This window comes from Haliotis asinina, chromosome 5 (assembly GCF_037392515.1).
Source record: "Haliotis asinina isolate JCU_RB_2024 chromosome 5, JCU_Hal_asi_v2, whole genome shotgun sequence".
NCBI lineage: Eukaryota > Metazoa > Mollusca > Gastropoda > Lepetellida > Haliotidae > Haliotis > Haliotis asinina.
In genome coordinates this window covers 20,090,481-20,107,857 of record NC_090284.1, presented here as the reverse complement: position 1 = coordinate 20,107,857, position 17,377 = coordinate 20,090,481, and the positions used below count along the sequence as shown (strand labels likewise).

The following is a 17,377-nucleotide window of genomic DNA, read 5'->3' as shown; positions in this document are numbered from 1 at the left end:
GGGCAATATGTTTGTCTGGTGAGTGAATTACTGCCAGATGGTGAAGAGCATTTTACTGTCTTGGTGAATCAATTACTGCCAGAGAGTGATGAGCATTGTGTTTGTCAGGTGAGTTAATTACTACCAGAAAGTGAAGAGCATTTCACTGTCTTAGTGAGTCAGTTACTGCCAGAGAGTGATGAGCATTGTGTTTGTCAGGTGAGTTAATTACTACCAGAGATAGTGAAGAGCATTTCACTGTCTTGATGAGTCAATTACTGCCAGAGAGTGATGAGCATTGTATTTGTCAGGTGAGTTAATTACTACCAGAAAGTGAAGAGCATTTCACTGTCTTAGTGAGTCAATTACTGCCAGAGAGTGATGAGCATTGTGTTTGTCAGGTGCGTGAATTAATGCCAGATGGTGAAGAGCATTTTACTGTCCGGTGCGTTATTACTGTCAGGTAGTAAAATGCATTGTATTTGTCAGTTGAGTTAATTACTGCCAGATAGTTAAGGGCAATATGTTTGTCTGGTGAGTGAATTACTGCCAGATGGTGAAGAGCATTTTACTGTCTTGGTGAATCAATTACTGCCAGAGAGTGATGAGCATTGTGTTTGTCTGGTGAGTTAATTACTACCAGAAAGTGAAGAGCATTTCACTGTCTTAGTGAGTCAGTTACTGCCAGAGAGTGATGAGCATTGTGTTTGTCAGGTGAGTTAATTACTACCAGAGATAGTGAAGAGCATTTCACTGTCTTGATGAGTCAATTACTGCCAGAGAGTGATGAGCATTGTATTTGTCAGGTGAGTTAATTACTACCAGAAAGTGAAGAGCATTTCACTGTCTTAGTGAGTCAATTACTGCCAGAGAGTGATGAGCATTGTGTTTGTCAGGTGCGTGAATTAATGCCAGATGGTGAAGAGCATTTTACTGTCCGGTGCGTTATTACTGTCAGGTAGTAAAATGCATTGTATTTGTCAGTTGAGTTAATTACTGCCAGATAGTGAACAGCATTGTTTATCAGGTGAATTAATAGGATTGTGATTGTCAGGTGAGTTAATCACTGCCAGATAGTGAAGAGTATTGTGTTTGCAAGGTGAATTAATTCCTGCGAGATAGTGAAGACCGTTGTATTGTCCATGTGATTTGGTTGGTGCTCAGGATAGCTAAGAGCATTATATTTGCTAGGTACATTAACTCCTGATAGGTAGTCCAGAGTATTGTATTGCCTGGTAGGTAGTGAAGAGCATTATCATTGCCAAGTATATTGATTCCTTCTAGATAATTAAGGCTGTTATCAGGGTATGAAACTCCCCAAAATTTCAGCTAGATCTCAGGGCTGGTTAGAAGTAACAGCCTTGAACAAATTTACCTGCCCTCAAAATTTCTTCATATATATATATGCAAAATGTCTAAATTATAAACTGGTAAACTTTAGAATCTTCAGTCCATGCTGAAAATGATGTTTGGACAGGTAGGTATTTCAAATGCTGTGGTTATGCTTGTAGTTGAATACAGTTGTAGAGTAGGGCATTGTTTTATGGGGATTCAGTTTACTTCAGCAATTGCAAAGCATTGTAATTTGCGAGTTGATTCCAATCAAAGCAGATAATTATGTTCTAGACATGTTAAGAACACTGCCATCAACTTTGGCTTCAGTATTGACTGTACACTGAACATTGACTGGTAATTGTGTATCTGTGTACAGGAATTTAAGTTCAAGGATGTCGGCCTGAATGATTTTGTGCAGACCATGCAACTCTGCTTATATCAGTTGTGCTTGACGGTATGGTACAGGTCAGCTGCTGGTTTGATGCAATGCAGCTGAAAGTCGATTAAGATTCAAGTCATCAAATGTGTCTGCATCGTGTCAGGCCAACCCAGATTCACCAGCACTCTTTCTGTCATTGTAAGGCGGTGGAGGAACACTGTTATTCTGGATGGTAGTTTTCCATGTTTAGTAATTGTCAACATTATCAATTCATAGTTGTGTAGAACACAGATTTATCTTGTTCTCTGAACTATGTACTCTTTGGTTCGCAAAATTGGGGAAAATATTGTCTGTAATAGGATTTTATATGATGTTCCCATGTTCATAAATTCTGAAAAATAGTTCAAACTTATAGTTCAACTTTTATTTTTTACTGCTTGTAAGTACTGAAGTATTGTAGTGTTTATAGTTGCATGTACTCATTAACACCTGATACAAGCATCAGACGAGTGCAGAAGTGGTGCCTTTTTCTATTCCAGTGTCTTTGAAAGTTTTAGATTCTTTGTTTCCTGGGCCTCCTTACAGAAAGCACTATGGTGATTATAAGTCACTAAGGTAACCTTAGTGCAGTGTGAAAGAGAGTTAAGCTTGAGTTTAGTAAAGGTTGTTTTGTGAATGGAGCCCCTGGGTAGTAACATGTAGGACATAGGTTCAGATGAGGGTTTCATTTTGTGGAGTAAAATTAACAAAATCGTTAGATTTTTGTTGATGAAAGTTTGTGAGCATAGCAGATATTATACATGTTGCAAGTGGTTAGAAATAGGTCCAAGTAGCTGGTGGTTGTTGTAAGAAGACACTAAAATGATTAAATGATTTAGATTAGAGGTCTTTGTCTAGTGGTGTGACGGATGAGCGTTTTGAGTGTCGGCTTGATTTATCAGTTCTGCAGTTTTTCAGACTTGAAGATATTTCTAACAGTGCTTTTTTTGTACTTTTAACACAGACAAGCAGCCATTTTGACTTGGTTTCTTCCATATACTTCTTTGAAAAAAACCCTATTTTTATGCCCATGTTCTTAGTTGGCTAGGTCTGGACATGGTGTATATTAATATCTATGTTCAGCCATAGAGTGATTTCAGTTGGGTTTTTTAATCCAAACAATATCAGAAGTCAGACACCTGTCTTTAAAATTTTTCAAAAGTATAAGTTCACAAAAATGTTAGTTTCTTTTAGTTGAAATTATTATGTTGCAATACTTGAACCCCCAAAGATGTGTGTAAAGTAAGGATCAAGAAAAAAGACTGTGATGCAACAGAATATGTGTTTATACATTCCCGTCAAAATAGGTTCTGTAAACATGTGACGACCCTGTTATTTGCTGATCAGTGTCTGTGAGAGTGGTGTCTTTTCTGTGTCTGACTTGTAGCATGTGCAGTTGTATATATATTTGAAAAAGCTGTCTGTGAGGCTAAATGAGAAAGCTGCCTGTGAGGCTAAGAAAAGTTAATGACAGGTTTTGTACTTCATGATAATGTTAAACTGATTCAGATTGCTAATTCAGGTGTTATGGTTTGCAGACAGCAGCCAAACAAGGTATGAATCTGAACCACATGTGGCTATTTTCTTGACAAAGACTGAGAATAAAAGTGGAGACAGTTTCACATCTCGTTAACCACAAACATTTGCTTTGGGCAATAAAAAACAGTTGACTAAGACATACTGAATGCTGTGTTTAGGTTGGTGTGTGGGTTTATTGTTTCGTATCGCACTCAGCAGTATTCCAGCTGTACGGTAAATAATCTTGGCATCTTCTTGGACTTTGGGTGAGAATGTAGGCCTGTAACGATCTGTTCTTTGACTGTGATGCTCATGCTTAGTGACTTGGTTCATTGTGTATCATGTATTGAGTGGAGTTATGTTCATGATGTCAATCACTTGATTCTTGCACCAAACTTGGTCATTTTCATGAAGCTGAAATATTCCTGAGTGTGATTTTGTGGACAATTTTATTGTCAAAGTTGTCTGGATTTTGCAAGCCAGGTTGTCTTTGTTGCATTTGTAGGATCCAGACAATTTTGTCTTTGCTCTTTGTCAACTGAGAAAGATACATACATTTGTTCTTCAGCTTGAGATCAGTAAAAATTCTGTTGTTTCAGAATTTTTCAAGTTTGTGATGGATGTATGACTTAATAATCATGTTGCAGAGAATCTCAACACTCAGCATGTGTATGGAGGACAGATAATGGCTTGACAGGCCCATCAGTACACATCATTTGGTAGACAGTTTCTTTACAATGTGTGACAAGAGAGAGGAAACAGGGAATGTCTGTGATTGGGCTACATAATTGTGTCATGAGGGAGCTAAGTGCACTGTGCAAACCTCACACCTTGCTCATTCCAGATAGTTGTGTCTGTTATGAGGGTCCACAAGTGACCCAGTCTAACAAGCAGATCTGAGGGTTCCAGATAGTCGTGTCTGTTATGAGGATTCTAAAGTGACCCAGTCTAACAAGCAGATCTGAGGGTTCCAGATAGTCGTGTCTGTTATGAGGGTGCTAACGTGACCCATTCTAACAAGCAGATCTGAGGGTTCTAGACAGTTATGTCTGTTATGAGAATACACATGGCCCAATGTGATGTGCCCAAGTTGTCATAACTCACTCTGCAGATCTGGGGTTCCAGATAATTTTGTCTGTTATGAGGGTGCAAAGTAACCCAATCCAATGTGTCTGAATTGCCATAGCTCACTGTGCAAACCTGAGGGTTCTAGACAGTTGTGCATAAAATGAAGGGCCTGTGGTCACACAGTCTGGCATGTCACAGGCTACAGACATCACCATGCAGAACTTTCACAGTCACTGAAGTTGTAAGGGCAAACAGGTGACCCAGTCTAATAGGTCTAAAAGCTTCCAGATAGTTGTAAAAGTTTTGTACATTGTTTCAGTATTATTAAATATACTGCAGTCATAACAGCAGACGTTAGCTGAACTCTGTAGGTTGATCTGCCATCATATAGTGTCCATTAGCACTAGCTATGGATGTATGTAATGCACAGAGACTAAACATATTGTTATGTGGAAATACGGTGACAATCAACATCTTTATAGTTGGACCTTGATTACCTTTTAGATATGGTAAATGATCAACATGGTGGTTGGATGCTAAAGCTTTTCAGACTTGTCCCGAAGGGGATTATGATTGGATGAAGCTCATACAGACAGCTCATGGTATAAAGTGAATGAGAGGGTATATCATATTGTATTCCCAGATGAGTGAGGCATATTCTTTGTTATTGGTGCACCAGAGAATATTTCTCTTTATTTTTCACCCACATGATTCTAAATGTCAGCCCTTTGAAACTGGCCAGTTTCATGAATAGGTATTGACTGACTGACACTTATGTTGTGTGGCATTGTTCTTTTCCAGGTTGAATGGTGACACCAATGATCTTCCATGGGAGTTTACAGTAGAGTCTTTTCCCTCCCTCATCTTCTTTCCAGCCAACAGGTAAGACCTGCATCAGTAGGAGGGTGGTGTTGTGGAAGTAAGTGATTGGAACCTGGGAGTGACTGGCTGTATTGGGAGAGTGAGATAATGGGAGTCTGGGACTGACAGACTGTATCGGGAGAGTGAGATAGTGGAGCCTGGGAGTGACAGACTGTATCGGGAGAGTGAGATAGTGGAGCCGGGGAGTGACAGACTGTATCGGGAGAGTGAGATAGTGGAGCCTAGTGGAGCCTGGGAGTGATACACTGGATCAGAAGAGTAAGATAGTGAAGCCGGGCAGTGATAGACTATTTGGAGAGTGGGAGAGGGGATCAAGAGAGTGAGATGGGGAATAGGGAACAATAAAAAATTCTCTTCCTTTTGTGTATCACCTTTAAGTGCCATCCAGAGATATGACACATTCCCCACACTCCCTATCCATCTGTCACTCTCCTGAACAATCCTACCAACCCTACGTATTTTCAAACCACCTGTGCACAATGGATGAAAGGCATGAAGTTCAGGATCCCGGAGGGTGAGACTGCAATATCCCAGGAAGATCATGTCAGGGAACACCAGAAACGGACACCACACTTTGTACCCATGTGGAGAATCCAACCCCGGGTCTTTTGTGTGATGGGTGAACACTTTCACCTCTAGGCTACCACACCATCCAAATCATTTAGTGAAATCAGTAAAACAAAATGGTAACGTGAGTACCAGACTGCCAATTATTTCATCAGTTATGTGCATTATCAAGAATGCTTTTTGCGTTTGGCAAGGATGGAATGATAATAATTCAAACATTTTCTTTTTTTCATTTGATTTTTGTCTTGAATATGCATTTGAACATGACTTTTCTTGTCCTGTTTTACATTTTCAGGATTTAATTGACCATTTCCAATGCACCTCTTACCTATTTTTAAGACTGTCACTCCCCAAGGCGTGTAGTCAGTTGGTAGGGTTAGTGGCATCGAGTTGTCTGTATATGTTCTCATCTGTCATTTAGTATATGCAGCCCGGAAAGAAAAAAGAGAATTTATCCTTTAGAAAATGGCTGGTAGATAAATCCTGGAGCCACAAGTATTTGATGAGGAAAGATAAAAAGAGGTCTTTGCAGGGCAAGCTAGCAAGTTCAACAAATTAATGAACTATTACAAAAGTCTCAGGAGAACTGAGTTCCATCTTTAGGACATTCTCAAGCTGACCTGGGGTTTGAAAGAAAAATGGAAATTGTCATAAATTTGTAGTTTCTTTTTATCAGTGATATTGTATATGAGTAGCTTCTGTTTCATGTTTAACAGCCCTATTTCACAAAGCTATTGTAGTGCTGTGAGTGTTGTAAGCCTTTGTTGCAGTATTGGAGGTGCCAATGCTATGAGAAAAGTTAAGAGATCTTAGGCTTTTGAGAGCTTTCTGAAAAGGAACCTAGGATACCGATCAATACATCTTTCTTAGGCGACACCAATTTGCATTTGTTTTAAATATTTGTGGTTGCCCTGCAGCAGTGAAATTGGTAAAATAGAAAAATGCGCTTCAAATTGTTTTTGTACGAAAAAAAATTGCGAAAAAAATTGCTTTCAAAAACAGAATGAAATAATGTACTACAGTTGTACTCTAATAATCTACAGATACTGTAAATTGTATTTTCACGTTATTAACCTAAGTGATAAGCAGCACTCAGCTCACCTCACCTCACCTCACCTCACCTCACCTCACCTCACCTCACCTCACCTCACCTCACCTCAATCACTCACTTAGTAAATGTATACACACACAGTGGTAAAATTAAATTTGAGACACAATTCCAAATCACATTACTAAGATCACAATAACATAAAATGTGATTTAAGGACACCCTTCAGGATGCACCAGCACCCCTTACTACAAGATTCTCAGACCCATTCTCTCCCAGTGTCAAGTAATTGTGATGGTGCATGTAGTCAAGTTGATCAATACCATAGAGCACACATGGTTCCAGTTTAGAATTGGCAATATGTTGCCCCTTGTCTCTTCCTTTGTAACCATTTAGATAGATGGTGCTAATGCTGAGTAGCAGCCTCCACACAGCCGTCCCCTCTTGATCTCCGATGGCGCTGATACTGTGATGACCAGTGCAGTGTACTTGAATGTTGGTCAAAGGTTATCTCACTGAGATAACCCTGTATCCCAGCCCCCCCGCTTGCCCCTGACACAGTTCTGTCTTCTATCACCCCTGTTTGTAAGTTGTAATAAACACAACTTCCATATAGTAAAGGAGTATTGATCTTTGTTCGAATCTGATATGCAATAAATCACCACCTCTGCTTTAGCACTACAGTGTTGATATTGCTCGTATCCTCTTTGCCTGTTGACTCTGATTGGACTTCCAACTGTCTGATTTCAACTGTTATCCCTTTTGAGTGGCTTAGCTGCAAGATTGTCAACATTAAGCAAACATTGCTGCATTGCATTGATGGGCAGCGCTAATCTCCTGGAATCTATGAGAATCCACTGAATCTGAGCTTAAACGAGCGCAGTTGTCCTCTTTATTTGCTTCTGATTAGACAGAGTATTGTGCTGGACAAGCTGCAATTACAACTCTTAATTATTCTTGGTGTTTGCGGGGAGGATGGAGGTCTTTATAGGTGAGCGAGGTGAGGAAATGTGCCATGGGTTATCTCCCCTCAATCACCACAACTGTTGTGGAACATGACTAAATCTCTCCTCAACATCAAAGTAGAAGTAAATGACCTTAGTGTGAGCTCTTTGCAATAAATGACAGTACCGGTTTATGTTCCTGATAAGAAACTCGCCCAAATTTCAAGCTTGGATGTTTTATGTCCTGTTTGAAGTTGATGTGTTTTTGTCATGTTTTTGAATGAGTCATTCATTGAGGGACTGCAATGGGAATTGTCTGCAGACCTATGGGAGCATGTTGAGTTGTTAACAAAAAGACCACAGTCCCTTAGCGTTTCTGTGTGCATGACAATTGTATAATTGAGTGTTGCATGTTTTCCAGTGTGTTTTCTGTAAAGGGTCATTTCTTTTTAGAAATGCTTCTGATCTTTCTGTTTTCTCATTTCCATTTCTGAATCTATTTTTAACACTGGTTTAATAAATAGACTTTGTTTCATGATTGCAAATACGTTCATGTTGATATAAATCTGCCCCGTTTTTAGAATTAGTTCCCTCAACATGCCATGATCAGTAATTGATCAGGTGTTCAATGACTTGGTTGATTGAATCTATGCGTACCCTGACAGCATGGATTGTTGTTTCTCAGAAGAGTGAGTAAGTGAGGTCAATTTTACATAGCAGTAGGGTAGGCAAGTGGTTAAAGTGTTGGCTTGTCAGGCTGAGGAACAGTGTTCCATTCCCCACGTTCTGGTGTGTTCTGGTGTCCCCCATCGCAATATTGTTGTGTATTGTGTCATCTGTCGTGTATGAACACATCCATATTCGTAAGTGGCATCAACGATACCATGCAACTTCAATCAACCTCGAACATCAGTCCCCAGACACAACTAAGACCCCTTCAAACTTTTCAGCCGATCTGTGAATGCTTACTTGAGAGCTCTGAAATGTCATGCAGGAAGAAAGGATACTTTAGTTTTAGCGTCTTTTGTCTCTGAGTGATTGTGTTCAGTCCCTACATCATCGATAAGCTGGACACAAATAACTGAAATTGCCTTTAGAGTCTTAAAAAGTGAAGATGTATTTCATTAAGAGCCACTTGAATCTGCTGAAGCATCGTTAACTGTAATAAAACTGTCAGGTTGTTATTCTGTCAGTGAGAGATTATTTGGGGTTGGATGGGTGACCTTCATGGATATATGTGAATGAAGAATAATTTTGTTGTAACTTAAGAAAGTGTCTCTCAGTGCATGCTTCTTTCATCACATATTGATAATGACTACCTAGAATGGAGAAGGTTATAGAGAGCCTGAATGCAAATGAGTTGCGACAAAGACAGTATTATATTCAGAATGAAAGATGCAAGCAATTTTTCCCTAAAATATTTAAACTTTTCCCAATGTTGCCTTAAAGAAGATTTATGTGTGAGTAATTTCTGATTTTAAGCATTTTGCAGTAAATATTTCTTTTCAGTTTATTTGTGTGGTTTTCTTAATGGATATTGGCAGAGATGTATACCACAGTGAATGAATGATTGATTGTTGTCAAGTTAGCAGTATTGTAACTTTTCATGGAGACCCTTAAAAAATCTAGACTGGATCAGTGAAATGTGATTGTGGTTGACATATTGATCACATCTTATACAATATTTAATTTGCTCATTGGTCACAAAGTACATGGGTTGATGTACGAGCCATGTTTGTATATGTTGCATGAACCTTACATTTGAAAAAGATTTTGATTGGACGGCATGTTTATGCATGTAATTATTCCATCTTCCCATGCTATCAACCCACAGTTGCTTGTTCATAGTTTGACTTGGGTGTTGGGGAAGCGTAGTGGTCACTCAGAAGTTCGATTCCCCACATGGGTACAATGTGTGAAGCTCATTCCTGGTGTCCCCTGTCATGATATTGCTGGAATATTGCGAAAAGCGTGGTGAACTCACTCGCTTCTAGGCTGACATGAATCAGTTGAATATGGCTGAACATTGCTGGAAAAGACATTTACTTGTCACATTAAATGAATTACCTTGACTGTTCAACACATGGACATTAGTGTTTTGCCTTTCTGCCAGAAGTGATATCTGATCTACAGGGCACAAGTTATCATGTCCATCCTTCTAGTTGGTGACCTTTGCTTTCTGCAAGTGGCTTTGCAGACACAACACAACTGTTTTAACATGAGGAGACCTATTTCAGTCTGTAGCCGGTTATGATTACCCATGAGGCTGTGTAAATCAGATTGCAGTTGCGTGCCGAGGACGATAACCAGCTTCACAGCATCATTATTGTGTTCTGTAACAATTTTCCCTCTTTGATGCATTGCATGCATCGTGGAAAGGCTAGTGCTAAACTGCTGGGTTTCATAAAAATCCTGAAAAGTTGCATGTAATTATTTGACCTCCATTGTAAAGGTAACACGTCCTATATTAATCTACAAAAGTGTAACTTGTGTAATCACAAATTAATGTTGTTGGGGGCAGGATGTTGATACAAATGGCAGCGTTAGTGCTTTGTGTAAAGAAATAATTCAGTTGGGGTGGCTTTTGTAGATGGAACACTGGTGCAGTCTGTTTCCTGCAAATTTCGCTGCTGTCCATTTGACTCAAACCATGAAAGGTGCATGTGTTTTCACAGGTTCTGACTTTTGTTCCCATAGGATTGTATTAAAAGGCGAAAACCCTGATCTGTTATTGAAGTAGCTGGAACTGTAGCAGGAAGTCAAGGTGCTTGGCTTGTGATGTGAACTGATCTATTGTTTTCAAGCAACCCACAGCAATCGTTGAGTTAGGAATGTCTGTCTTTCATGTCATGTTCTGTCTATGAAATACTGCAAACTTCAGTTATAGAGTGAACTCTAAGGGCCCATGGTCATGCTCGCTGACTTGGTTGATACATGTCAATGTATCCCAGTTGCGTAAATTGCATGCTTGTCGTAAATGGCAACTAATGGGTTCCAGTGGTCAGGCTTGCTGACTTAGTTGACATGTCATCGGTTCCCAATTGTGTAGATCGATGCTCTTGCTGTTGATCACTGGATTTTCTGGTTCAGACTTGATTATGTACAGACCGTCACAATATAGCTTGAATAAAATGGGGAGACATGGGGTAGCCCAGTGGTTAAAGCGATAGCTCATCGAGCTGAAGGCCCTGATTCCCCACATGGGTGCAATATGTGAAGTCCAGATCTGGTGTCCCACACTGTGATATTGTTGGAATATGGGTAAAAGTGACATAAAATTCAGCTCACTCACTCACTCACTCAATAAAAATGAGCTATTTCTATCAAAATTATATATTTTCAGAACCTACGCATAAGTCAATAGAATTGCCTCGGTCATGCTGACATAGCCCAACGTTTTAATCAACATCTATCATCCCAAATTTTCAGAATTAATTAGAAAGTAAATTGCTACCCACCAAGCAGTAACTGGTCAATCTGTGGACCGCGCTTTGCTTTTCCTAGACCTAACATACTTAGTTAAACAATTAGCTGACACTGATGCGAAGCCAAAGTCTCCCACCTATTCAGTAGATAATGACTCTTCTAAGTGGGATAGATTTTCAAATCATGACCACATTTACCACCAGTTGTCGTCCATTTGGATTTGCTGAAGCTGAAAACTGGCTGGTGTGGCTCCATTGATACACTGCAATATCCAAGCAGACTGACTAGAGCGGACCTGGTTGTGAATAAACCTCACAGAAATAGGGACTTGTACATGGTGCTCCAACCTGTTCTCTAATGTGTAATGGCTGTAATTTCAGAGTGGATGTACTTGTGTCTCTGATGTTATCACCATCACTCTTCTCATAATGCTAAAAAGAAAAACACAATTTAATTTGACATCATAGGTTGATGATACGCACAAAATGTTCAAATTCTGTCAATGTTCTGACATGGAAATACTTATTATTCAATGTCTAATGGCCGAAAGTCTAAGAAGTTTGTGTTTGGTGATGTTGGATGTAGAGAGTGAAGACTCTCTCTGATTGCGGTATGTGGCAGGACCTGTTCATCTGATACTGTTCTGTTTTGGAGGCATATTTCCCCAGGGATCATCTAAAGTCAGTTAACCGATTAGTCCGTAACAGAACCTCCCCTCCAGGAGTGTTAAAGCCAGCTCTTCGGCTAAGCAAAGGCAGCATGGGGCACAAACTGCTTTCTAACAATAATAAATATTTTCTTTACCATTGAAAACCTAATCATCTTGTAGCACTGGAAAAATGGAAAAATTATTTCATACAGTAGATCAATCTGTTACATGATATCTGCTCCCATTGGGGTTGTTATTCAGCAGTTGTTGTTTTTTAGACTGTTGATTAAATTACATGGAGTTTGGATGGAGAAGAGGACAGAAAACATTTTCGGTTGTGAGCTCTTTGAATTCACAATTGTGTTACATGGAAAGATAATTAACATGCATATGATGTGGAGAAATTCCAATGGTGACACAATAAGCAGTGTTGAAGATGCTTTGTATGATAATATGCAACCATGCTTGTCGTAAGAGGTCACTAAGGGGATGGAGTGGTCGATCGATGCTCATGCTGGTGATCACTGGATTCTGTGGTCCAAACTTGATTGTATTTCAGCAACCCATGCTTGTCGTAAGAGGTCACTAAGGGGATGGAGTGGTCGATCGATGCTCATGCTGGTGATCACTGGATTCTGTGGTCCAAACTTGATTATATTTATTATTATTACCGTTGACCATAGACTGGAATATTGCTGACTGCAGCAGCAAGCCAGCATTAATATAATAGCTATTTGTGCCAAATGTCAGCATCCTCATAAGTTTTGTGATTGCACTGAAAGAAAAAAGTGGTGTCGAGTTGACAGGATTAATGGAAGATGGACAGAATTTTAGGTTTTACTTGTAGTTGAGGAGAGAAAAGACCTAACACTGTCATAGTGGAATTATGGAAGTTTACTGTCAGATATGGCCTATTCGCACCCTTGACAGTTATGTGATAAAAATGATGTATTTGGCCAGAGTGACCGTTTCATTGCGTGGGTCAGGAGTTTCATTAAGAGCATGAAATTATGATATACAAAGAGCTGTTCATTAGATGTAATCAGTCGTTGGGCCAATAGCATGGGAATTCTGGCCATAGAGGTGCACTGATAGAAAATTGAGGGCCAAATGGCAGCGTTCATTTGGACTATCTGACATGGAATTGATGGAGAATGACGTATGGCTAAGACCAAGTCTGTGTCATGCTGTTTGAAGTGTTTATTACCGTTTGAAGCTGTCATTGGTGATTGGTTGTGTTTTGGTAATGAAGAAGTTAGTGACTGATAGATGGGGTTAGCTAATTTTGTTTTGTGATTGAGAGTATAGGATCAGGTCAGCTGCTATATCTTCCCATCTTTCAAGTGATAGGATGAAGAAGGATGTCTGTTATCTTGAGGTTGTAATGAACAGATGTTATTCTTGTAGGTGTTTTGCCTTTCCTTATGAAGTTTGACAAGATTTTCAAATTTTCACTCTTGTAGATCCCGTATTTAAAAATTGAACAAAAAGTGAAGTTTGATGTGACCATGTAGGATTCAGTGAACTGACAGTAATATTTGTTTGTCTTCAGTCTCTTTGATGTTTAGGAGAATTGGCAAGAGTGACTTTGATGGCATATATTTTGACATCAGCTTGAGTTTTGTGAAAATGTGCGTGTGTTGGTTTTCACTTTGTCAGTAAATTCAGAGCTTGTGAGTGAGTGAGTGAGTGAGTGAGTTTAGTTTTACGTTGCATTCAGCAATATTCCAGCTATATGGAGGCGGTCTGTAAATAATCGAGTGTGGACCAGACGGTCAAATCATCCAAAGTCAGTGATCCTGACCACTCGATCCCTTTAGTCACCTCTTACGACAAGCAGAATCACCTTTTATGGCAAGCATGGGTTGCTGAAGGCCTATTCTATCCTGTACCTTCAAAGGTCACAGAGCTGGTGAAGTCAGTTGAATTATTGGATGGACTTTTATGTGGAAATCCTGTAATCCAGACCCTGCCTGTCTGGGCAACAGTGTTTAGATGATTAGATATGTACATCCATCTTTGTTTTGTTTTACGCCCATTGTTACATATGTTTGGTGAAATAATTAAGACTGGTTATTCTGTGGTGCTGACGTCTGTACCAGCTAATCTTAATGATTTTACACCATCTTCCTTCTGTAACAGTATACATTCATGATTTCTTCATGTGTGTTTGTTGGATTTCCTTCTATTTCAGTCTTGAGCAGCAGTAGAAGTTCAGTTCTTCATGTCATGTCATCCTGTAGATTTTAAACCTTGAATTTTCTAAACAAAATTAGACTTGCAGAAGACCTTCATTCGTATCATATTGTAAAGACTGATCTAAATCTCAGGCAGATGATACGAAGGATATTTGTTTGATATACCAGAAAATCATTGCAAGACAAGGCATTATGTATCATGAAAGTAATCATACCTATATGTACTTTGATATTCTGATTTGTGTGGTATATTTTGCCATGCTATTTTAGGGAAGATATCAATATTACCCAACTATTATGATAGGCTTTCACAGATATAGCATGACTGCATTAATTCTAGAGATCACATGACACATGACATATTACTGACATGTTGGTTTTGTTGTACATTGCAGGAAAGCTGACAGTGTTGTCTTCCCCGACACCATTGCTGTGACGATGTCCAACCTAATCCGCTTTGTGCTGCAGCACTCTACGCAGAGTCTCCGAGTGGAGACAGCACTTGGCGTCTGCTCCAAAGCTTGCATACAAAAAAATCGGGAATATGCTGTCAATGCTCGATATAGTCTACAAAAGAAAGAGACACGACTACGCCGGCACCTGAACATGATAAATGCTGAATGGGAACATTTGAGCACAACTGCAAGGATGTTTCGAGACATTTCCCAAAAGCACATCCACATTATTCTGCAGCAGACGCGACGGAAGCTTCTGGTGGTTGATCAGCTTCAGCAGTTCCTTCAGTCCAGCAATGGAGTTTACATTGAACATTCCAAACTGCGCCAGTTTATGTCCGATCATAAACTTCTTCAGGAAATGGACCTCAAAGCTGCTTCATGATTAATCTTTGGTATTTATATAACCTTTATGTCCATTATCTGGTGGATGATAACGTTGTTATTTACACTCCTGGCAAATATTCAGGGTTTTTAAAGTGATGACATGCGGTGTCTTTTACGGGATAAAGTTGTTTTCTCCTGTACAACATTTTCAAAGTTGATTGATTCCCTGCCATAAGCATATTAGAAAATATATTGCATTGTCTAAAGTATTTTAGCGTCAGTAGACGTAGCACTATGCAGCAAAACAGCATTAGAAGTCACTTTGTTTGTTTTGTGGAAGGTGAGACAATATTTATCCACATGGGCTGTCTCATTTACATTATGTCAGAGACCGTTGTTATTCCTGTTTATAAAGTGGTATCTGTTCTTTGTACAAGTACAGGAGATAATGGATGTGTGCATGACTGCCTGATGTGATCAGTCTGGAGTGTTTGTGCAGTGTTTGGCTTCAAACTGATTTCATTACTAAATATTATAGCTTGTGTTGTGTGAGTTCAATGCAATGTTAACTTTTTCAGGTAACAGTAAAACTCAGTTTTCCATTAAATTGTACATGTTTATCTTTCCTAAAAATAACTTAAATCAAATATCACTTTAAATAGTAAACCTTTAAGATTTGCAATATGTAATCAGTCTTGAACATCATGAATACTAGATATCATTGATTGTTAGAGCCAAACTTGTAGTGAAATCATGTGACCGGATTATAAAGATTAGTTGTACCACCAGGTGTTTAAAAATGGGTAAGCATGTTCTACTCTACTGTTCCACTGACACGCTGAGCATGGATCAAGAGAGGAGAAAATTTGATGACTGAATTCTAAAGGAAATTATCCAAAATCAGAGGTTGTTTCATTGATCCGTTTCTGAAGATTTGATCAATTTGAAATAATGTCTGAAGCCTCAAGTCTGCAGGTCTCCATGATTTCTGAAACTACAAATAATGCTTTGTTATTGAAAATAAAGATGTGATTCAGTATACAAATAAACATTATTGATTGGGGTGTGTATTTTCCTGCAGTGACTTGGTGCATTCATCAGTGCAGGAACCGTACAGTGTTTATATCACCATCCGTTGAATGGTCACCATCACGGCTTGCCACAGTGACTCTTAGCAAAGCTTCTGTATCTTGTGTTATAGACCAATATTAAAAGAGGCTATGATCCATCACTCCTCCTTGCTTTGGAATGAAACAGATTATATGGTAATGGCTGATTTTTTAAATTGTAAATCATTTGATGTTGTCAGGTATTCATGGGGATCTTTTCATGTGTGTTTACAGAAAGGCACTCTGCCATCTATGACTTTGTTATTGAAAATGGCGACTATTGCCTGACATAAAACCGTCAGTGTTAAGCATTTTTGATGTGTTGACTTAATCCCAGGGTAAGGCTGATGGGCTGTTCATCACAGTGGGTTATGTCTCAACCACAACATTCTATCAGGCCTGTAAGTTTATTGCATCACATGTGAAGACTGATTTATGTTGTATGTATCTGACCTGCATTCATCTTTCTGGTGCTGGGCTTGAGAGAAGCAGGATGAAGTTAACTGGATGAAGCTGTGATTTGGACAGTTGTGTATCACAGAGTGCATGAGTGAGCACATGAGTGAATGAGTGAGTGAGTGTCAGTAGTGCTTGAGTTAATGATAGTGTGTTAGTGAGCGAGCAAGAATGATTCCATGCTTCTTTAAGCAGTATTTCAGTTATGTCATTGTAATCTTATCACAGGTTACTTCAGAGTAGTGCTGCTTGTGTATTGAAACCGTTTTCACAAAACCCCCAAACCATGGATTTGGTTTATTGTACCAAAATGTGTAATGAAAATGAATTTTGTGATGGATAATTTAGAATTGAAACATGATGATATCGGAATGAAACCTCCGCAGCAAATTGTAACTGCCTTCACCACTGGGCCTTCAGTTCCTTTCATCAGAATACAACAGATTAATGTAGTCTCTTAGAATATACTGGTATCTATACACATGAGAAACAGTATTGTAATGTTTACCCGTTTACAGACATATATATACATATCATAACGATTGTGTGTTATTGTTTTGACCCTTCAAGAGCAGTATACATAGAGGATATTATAGGAGTTTATGTTTATGACACCAGTGCTTAAATGTTTGTATTTCCCATGAGAGAGTGAGGGCTATATACAAATATTAGGCATGAGTGTCATAAACATAGGATGATATGGGCACAAATATAATATTCTGTTTATTACCTGAGTCATTAAACTGGGGAAAACAAACCCAAATCTACTTTCAAACATAGGATGGCCACCCGTCGTCTCCGCATATAGACTGCAACGTTGCAGAAGAATGGTGATGTCATAGCACTGTTCATGTCACGTCACCATGACAAAGTGATATTTTGCCCTTGGGTTCAATGATGGTGTTGAGCTGCCTCTCACATGCCTATAAGCGTGATCATGTGATAATGAGACAAAATTTTAATGGACAGCAGCACATCGCTTACATCCTAGGCAGGGT

The 17,377-nt window shown here is 39.1% G+C and overlaps 1 protein-coding gene across 2 annotated transcripts in view; it reads left to right on the top strand.

Annotated features, from left to right (window-relative positions):
* LOC137284618 (thioredoxin domain-containing protein 11-like) overlaps positions 1–15,012 on the top strand; it is a 62,516-nt gene extending 47,504 nt beyond the window's left edge. For both annotated transcript variants that reach the window (XM_067816508.1, XM_067816507.1), the window contains exons 13-14: positions 5,120–5,200; positions 14,428–15,012. In XM_067816508.1, coding sequence (XP_067672609.1) covers positions 5,120–5,200; positions 14,428–14,872 — 526 coding nt within the window. In that variant the 3' untranslated portion in view covers positions 14,873–15,012. The remainder of the gene's footprint in view (positions 1–5,119; positions 5,201–14,427) is intronic.
* Positions 15,013–17,377: the final 2,365 nt, after the last annotated feature.